Genomic DNA, 7,607 nt, shown 5'->3' with positions numbered 1-7,607 from the left:
ATTATCTGTCTCATGTACTGCTGTCAGGATATAGTGAAAGTTTCAGTGAATATGACAGAATCCTAACTGTTACACTGCACTACACTGAGTCCAATGGGAGCACATGCATTTTATCGGTACTGTGAGTACAGGAGGAAGTTAGCAAGAATGACTTCTGGCTTCAACTCTCATTTAAGTTATGAGACACTACCAACACAGTTGAACAACATAGACAGTCTTAGTTCACATTATTTTGTTTTTCGTAGCCGATCTGCTGCTGTCATCTTGACATCTTTCAGCACTGTGAACTAACGTTAACGTTACACCGACAACAAGCTCAAACTGTCGCTGCCTGACAGGGCTGCTACAAGCTAACGTCCAGCCAAAGTTCGGCTAGCTTATTTCTCTCGGCTGTACAGCAAATGACAGTTTAACAACAGAGTACGTGACTATTGAGGCTCCGTCGACATAGTTTAATATACGAGAAAAATTGTAAAAACACATTTTGTAAGCCACCGCTCACTGACAGTCAAGCTAGGTACCGAAAGCTAGCTAACTATAGCAAGCAGTTAGCCAAACCGACGTTCAAACAGCAGCGAACTCCAGTAAATCCGCACCGAGTTCACGTTAAAATGCTGCGTATCGACCCAGGTAGATCTCTACCCTGCCACTGCAACAGCACTCTGTCTGTGTTAGTTTGGGAAGAGAGTATGAGCGATGTGTAGTTTGAAGAAAAAGAGTTCGCTCTTCCACTTACCATAGCCGCGGCCGCCATTTTGAATACGTGTCATTAATGACGTCGCGGAAGTACCGTGGTTTTTGGATTCATTAATTTCTCTTTTTATTTCACACACCCATTAATGTAGTACTGCTTAACAGCCGAATAACTGCTGACCTCCACGACTACTAGTATGAATAAATAGCCAGTTGTTTATTTTTAATAAATATAGTAAATTACTTAAATGATACATAAATCATTGAGATTTGCCTCCAACTTCATAAATAAAAGCCATATCTAGGGTGAATTAAGGGCGATCGGGACATATGGTTGAATTTGGCAATATTATACGGGGTTAATTTTCTTGCTTGATTAAAATGAAAACTTTATGTGCTTGCTACTTTGCCCTACCTGTGGTATGACATTACGTAGGTAGGTGGAGCAAGTGTCAGACAGAAAGTTGACCCTGCAATAAATGATGGGAGAAAAACTACAGAAGTTGTTGCTAGTTTTCATCAGGGCATATAATTGTCTCTGGAAACATGAATATGATGTACTACTGCAAACAATTTGTTGTTTTTATGGGACAGCATGATTTTTAGTGACTGGGACACTGCTAAAAGGCTTTGCTAATTTTGATCAACCTTGCAGTAGAGCAGTGGTCTTCAACCTGCGGGTCTGGACCCCCAAAGGAGTTGCAAGATAGGGCGCCAAATTAAGCCTACACCAACCTGATTATTCTGGGGGGGCTGACTCTGAAAAGTTGAGAACCAGTGACTGAAATGGGTCGGAGCTCACTGTGGAATCCCGTCTCGTTAATGTGTGCCAATGTTCACCAATATTTTTTCCAAGGAGTATACAATAAATGTTGTGAAATAATTGTCTAAAATAACTACTTTAATGCTTTGATGATACTACAAAAATCTGAATCAGAAATACTTCATTGATCCCTGGGGGAAAATTTGTTCATTACAGTTGTTCCACTCACACAACGTTAAAAAATAGTACTTATATACAATATCTAGAAAAATATATAGAATAGAAATGAATGTATAGGTATATACATATAGTAAAAAGTAAAAATAAAAATGGAAATAGAAATATAATAAGAGCCTAAGAGATATAATAAGGTAATCAGAGCCTATATACAAAGTAAATGTAAATCTAAACGTAAGTATAAACATATTCCACAGTATTATTGACAGAAATTAAATAAATAGTAATGAGTTTTAAGATTGTGGTGTTGTAAAATGACACAATAATAGAGTGAATTGCACGTTGACTTGGGTATTGCACTTAATTGACTTATTGCACATTAACATTTAATGACTAATGACTCAGAGTTTTGACACTCTGAGGGAGGAGTTGAAGAATTCAATGGCCACAGGCAGGAATGACTTCCTGTGGCGCTGTGTGGTTCATCTCGGCGGAATGAGTCTTGCACTGAAAGTCCTCCTGTGTTTGACCAGTTCATTGTGGAGTGGGTGGGAGACATTGTCCAAGATAGTATGAATCTTGGACAGCATCCCCCTCTCTGACACTGCTGTAAAGAGTCCAGCTCCACCCCCACAGCATCAATGGCCTTGCGGATCAGTTTATTGAGTCTGTTAGCGTCCACTGCCCTCAACCTGCTGCCCCAGTAGACAACCGCAACAGGATAGCACTGGCCACCACGGACTCATAGAACATCCTCAGCATGGTCCTGCAGATGTTGAAGGACCTCAGCCTCCTCAGAAAATAGAGACGGCTTTGGCCCTTCCTGTAGAGGGCTGGAGTGTTCTTAGCCCAGTCCAGTTTATTGTCTATGTGAACTCCCAGGTACTTGTAGTCCTCTACAGTGTCTACACTGACCCCCTGGATGGAAACAGGGGTCAGTGAAGCCTTGGCCTTCCTCAGGTCCACAACCAGTTCCTTAGCCTTTTTATATTGAGTTGCAGATGGTTCTGCTCGCACCATGTGACAAAGTCTCACCACAGTCGTATACTCTGTGTCATCACCTCTGCTGATACACCCCACCACAGCAGAGTCATCAGAAAAAGTCTGTAAATAACAGGACTCTGTGTGGTAGTTGAAGTCTGAGGTGAAGAGGGTGAAGAGAAAGGGAGAGAGGACATGCGGGCCCCGGTGTTGCTAAAAAGTGTTCATGGGCTAGCTAATACCCTCACCAAGCCGAACCTAACACTAAATTCAGCCTTGACCTCTTAACCCATCCTAACTTATCTATGTTTCTGTGAGACAGGAAGTAGATGTAGGAAAATTCATTTTTTACAGCAATGAAATGTCTTCAGGGAGGCACATCATTGTTGTAACAGTGAGGAAAAGTGGCTTAATACTGTATGAATTGTGGACAGATTTTTAAACCTTAAGTCACTAATACATTTCAACAGAATTGAAAATAGTCTATACATATTTGCTTTCATTTTATCCTGACAATAGTACTGAAGTTTCAGCAAATATTATTTTTATCAACGTTACCTATTTGCAGCTTTAATCCATAATGATCAACATGATATGATATAACCTTCTTTCCTCCTCAGATGGATAGGTAATTTCTACCAAAGTATATCCTGTGTTGGGCAATTTTTTTGTATTTATCTCAAGTAGGCTTCCACAAGTCAGAAAATTCAAAAACTGTCCCAATCACCTTTAATTCACCTGACAATCAAACAAATGAATGTAATTCATGTACAAACACGTAATAACATATGAAATATGAACACACATTTGGGGAGATAATTGTTTCAAACAAAAATTTATTTGAAAACTTCACTACAGTTGCATTTAACCAAGCGTCTAACAAAATATGCAAAGGGTTTTACATTGATAAAGAAAAACATTTTTTACCATAGGAGTATATCTACAGTGCTGCAGACTGATTCAAGATTGTCAACTCTCTATATAAGCGTTCCATACAAAACTTCCCCCAGATATTGCTATTCACAGTTCTGTCTAAATGGATGATACCACATCATGAAACGACAGAAATCTTTAGAATATTCCCTTTGATATTTTAGGACTTTGCTCACCCAAACACAATTCCAACAACATGACAAACACTTTGCTGCAAAAACTGATAAAAAAAGCTTTTAGGCATTCAAGACACACAGCAGCAGAACTATTTTCACCAATAAATAATTTTCTCACACAGAAAAAAGAAGGCCAAAAGGTGTAAAAATCTGCTTTCCTTTAGTATAATACAGAACACAAGTTTATTGGATCAACAAGCATTAATATGGCTTCACATTAAAGACCCCACTCCTAAATAATCATATTTATTTGTGTACATCCGTTTATAAATACAGAGCGCATGGAATATATTGTATGTACTGTATTTGACTGAGAGAAGATCTGTTTCAAAAGGCACAATGAAGGAGTAATGCTGAAACAAGCCACAGCATGTGGAAAATATCTTTGAATATAAATAAAGGATTTAAGCATAATCGGCCATATATCGTACACCTCCTTTCACAATGTAAAACATTGCATTTAACAGTGCACAATGACACCTTCGCTTGCTGAATTGTTGACATTACTGCAGAAAATACAGATGAAAATATAGTGAACGCTGCAAAAACTTGACTGTGAGCATCTGTGTTGTGGCTATACCTTGCTTTGATGGCTGCACAATGTGTGCTGGAGCATAATGGCTAAATCTGGTCTTTTCCATGTGACCACCTACTGTTATCTGTTTGTAAATATGGCCATGTGTCTTTGTACTTGTGTAAAATAATATGTTTCTTGTGATACAGTCATGCTTGTAATGCAGAACAGCTTCAAAGGTGTTTGAATGTCATGTTAGGGACTGTACAAAAATTTAAAGGGGGTAAGGGCAGAAAAGTCTTTTTGTTTATGAAAAACTAATTTGATTTTTCACAGCACACTGTTTTTTTCCCAGATTTGTTTCTTGCAAATGTACCCAGTCTGTAAACCAGCAGGTCTAACAAGCTTACTCCTTTCATGACCTCTGGGGCCAATTTTTATAGAACTCACGTGTTTAAATTATATCAAGGCTTACAGTTATGCATAATTAAGGACATGGCTGCACATTTTTGAATTAACCAAGAGCTTAATCATGCAGTACAGTGATCCAGAAAAAAGTGCACTGAAAGGGTGCAATAAAAGACAGAATAAATCCTTATTTTCACGATAGAGGCTGCAGATATAGCTGACACACATATCTGTCTGCACATATCATGTACTATATATGTCCAGTGACTCACTGCTGCGGTGCATGCAGATGATTTATGGGCACTTCTGTGAAGATAAATGTCCAGTACAGCTGATGCAGCTGCAGTCACATTAGCCTACTGCTGTGCCTTGCCACTGATCTAAGTATGAGGTAGGGTTGTGTTGTCATAATATTAATAATGTGAATGAATGTATGCCAATGTGAGTTTTCTTTCTGGTACATAACACAGAAAAGATGCTTTTGGTAATATATCGGTGTCACTGCAAAGTTTAACCAGCAGAGTGCACTGTGATTTACAATACTGTGGCATTCAGCGCAGAGTAAGAGAGAAGAAACCGCTCTCAGAAATCTCAACTAGAATTGGTTGACAATGTAAATTACATTATTCAACATGTTAAAGAATATGTAACTTAAATGTTGTTTAATTAAGTTATTTATATTCAAAATCTGCAAAAGGTTCCCTTTTTGGTTGGGCTCTGGTTACTGTATATATTGTTTTTATATTGTGTTTTTCTTCTCTCCACTTTGGTTATATTACTTTCAAATGTTCTTATTCAAAAGGAGGAGGGCCCAATGAAAATATTAAAAATGTTAGGTAGGGCCTGGCTCCTTAAAAAATAGTTTCAACCCTCCCCAATACTCTTTGTACAGTCCCTTGATACTATATATTATGTGTGTGAATGAGAGACAGATAGACAGAGAGAGAATGGTAAAGACTGAGCGTGTGTGTGTGAACGACACTACTGCATGTAGAAAATGTGACTTGCAGTTAAGTATGAATGTAAAGTGATGTCATGAAAAAGTCTCATGGCTGCTGCTGATACTGGCTCTCTGTGGCTGTGTAGAAATCCTCCAGGACGCTCTGCAGGTAATCGAAGGTGGGACGGTCCTCTGGCTTGTTCTTCCAGCACTCCAGCATAATTTCATAGAGTTCGGTGGGACAGCTGTCCAGCTTCTGCATTCGGTAGCCCTTCTCAAGCGAACGGATCACCTCTGGGTTGGTCATCCCTGAAAACCAGAGAACAAGACTGGGTTGAGAGAGGCTGCAGAGTGATGGTTGGTTCCAGACAAGACAACAACCCCTATGACAATGGGCGGACCCATAAATAGCGATATTTCCCCAGTGATAGATCGTTTGCTCAACTGATTTTCTGGCCTAGTCAGCGAGACGAGAGATGACACAAACTAAGACTGACATGTTTTTACAGGACAAAGTTATTTTAAAACCTCAAAGATTCAGGGCTTTTGAGAAAACATTCGGGACTGGAGCCCCAGAAGACACACCACCTGACAACTATTGCATGAACTGCCTTCTGGCGCCATTGTCTGGTCAAAGTTTTTAATTTGTCCAATACTTATACTATGACCAGATGCCTGCAAAAGAATCAGCCTCAGCTCTACTGTGTTTAGTGCTAATCAGCAAATGTTAGCATGCTTAAATGCCAACTTAAAATGGTAAACAGTATACTTGGTAAACATCAGCATGTTGGCATCAACACTATGATACAGGCTATAATGTTAACATGCTGATGTTAGTATTTAGCTCACTGCGCATGCATGCGTACAGCTTCACGTAGCGTAGCTGTAGCCTTCTTACCACTGCACCTAACATCAAGGGCTACATGTAACACCTTGAGAAAAGCTCAAATGATACAAAACAATAACTGTAGAGGGCTAAAGTCATGTGTTGTTAAAGGACAAACTACAATGGCTGCCAAATTTCCGGAAAACACCAAAGGCCCTATCTAGAGCCAGTGTTTGGGCTACTGTAGAAGCATGGCAGTTCAATATGGCAGACTCCACCAGAAGAGGACCCAGTGTACGCTCTAGAGGCAGCTCAAGTACCACCAGTGGTACTGGTGTTTGAGAACCTACCTGGGTACGGTGTGCGTCCATAGCTGATGATCTCAGTCAGCAGGATGCCAAAGGACCAGACGTCAGATTTGATGGTGAAAGAGCCGTAGTTGATGGCCTCAGGAGCTGTCCATTTGATGGGGAACTTGGCTCCTGTTAATTGTGGAACATTGAAAACCAATCAAATTGTGAACTAATGCTGACATTATTACTGAGACAGTAGTTGGCTCCTAATAACCCTGAGAGACAGCAAGTCACTCTCATCTTCACTATTTCCATCACTCGTGTTGTAATTCGACATCTTGCCAACACAAAGTAATTTCCCCAAAACTGATGAAACTGCGATTGCTCCCATTTCCCCAGCTCCTCAATCTGCTGATGACACCTGGTTACACAACATGCGACAGTGTGATACTGTGCCGTACCTTCCCTGGCCGTGTACTCGTTATCTTCAATGATACGAGCCAGGCCGAAGTCAGCAATTTTGCACACCAAGGCCTTGTTGACCAGGATGTTGGCAGCTCTGAGGTCTCTGTGGATGTAGTTCCTCTGCTCAATGTAGGCCATGCCCTCTGCGGTCTAGAGACAAAAGTCAGTGTAAAAGATAGTAAGCAACAGTAACTCAGTGACACTGTACGAAACATCAAGAATAAGAATGCTTCAATCAAATTTAACATCAAACATTTCCATGCTCTCAGACATACTGTAATAGAATTTGTATGCGTGGTATAAAATGTAATGTGTGGTCAGTCCAGAGAAGAGAAAGATGGCATGTTTTTAACACTTTCTTTATTCAATTCAATTCAATTCAATTTTATTTGTATAGCGCCAATTCATAACAGGAAGTTATCTCAGGACACTTTTCAA

The 7,607-nt window shown here is 39.9% G+C and overlaps 2 protein-coding genes across 2 annotated transcripts in view; both read right to left on the bottom strand.

The window, feature by feature from the left end:
• The window catches only part of tm9sf4 (transmembrane 9 superfamily protein member 4), a 25,933-nt gene extending 25,167 nt beyond the window's left edge, over positions 1-766 (bottom strand). The window contains exon 1 of the mRNA XM_035657438.1: positions 737-766. Coding sequence (XP_035513331.1) covers positions 737-754 — 18 coding nt within the window. The 5' untranslated portion in view covers positions 755-766. The remainder of the gene's footprint in view (positions 1-736) is intronic.
• A 2,667-nt stretch (positions 767-3,433) lies between these two features.
• Positions 3,434-7,607, bottom strand: part of hck (HCK proto-oncogene, Src family tyrosine kinase) — a gene marked incomplete in the record, with an annotated part of 23,578 nt that continues 19,404 nt past the window's right edge. Inside the window, 3 exon segments of the mRNA XM_035656829.1 lie at positions 3,434-5,894; positions 6,762-6,893; positions 7,166-7,319. Of these exon segments, the coding sequence (XP_035512722.1) occupies positions 5,692-5,894; positions 6,762-6,893; positions 7,166-7,319 (489 nt within the window).

This window comes from Morone saxatilis, unplaced genomic scaffold, assembly GCF_004916995.1.
Source record: "Morone saxatilis isolate NCDOM2014 unplaced genomic scaffold, NCSU_SB_2.0 Contig15, whole genome shotgun sequence".
Classification (NCBI taxonomy): domain Eukaryota; kingdom Metazoa; phylum Chordata; class Actinopteri; family Moronidae; genus Morone; species Morone saxatilis.
The sequence above is the reverse complement of the archived record's forward strand: the minus strand, read 5'-3'. Positions and strand labels throughout refer to the sequence as shown.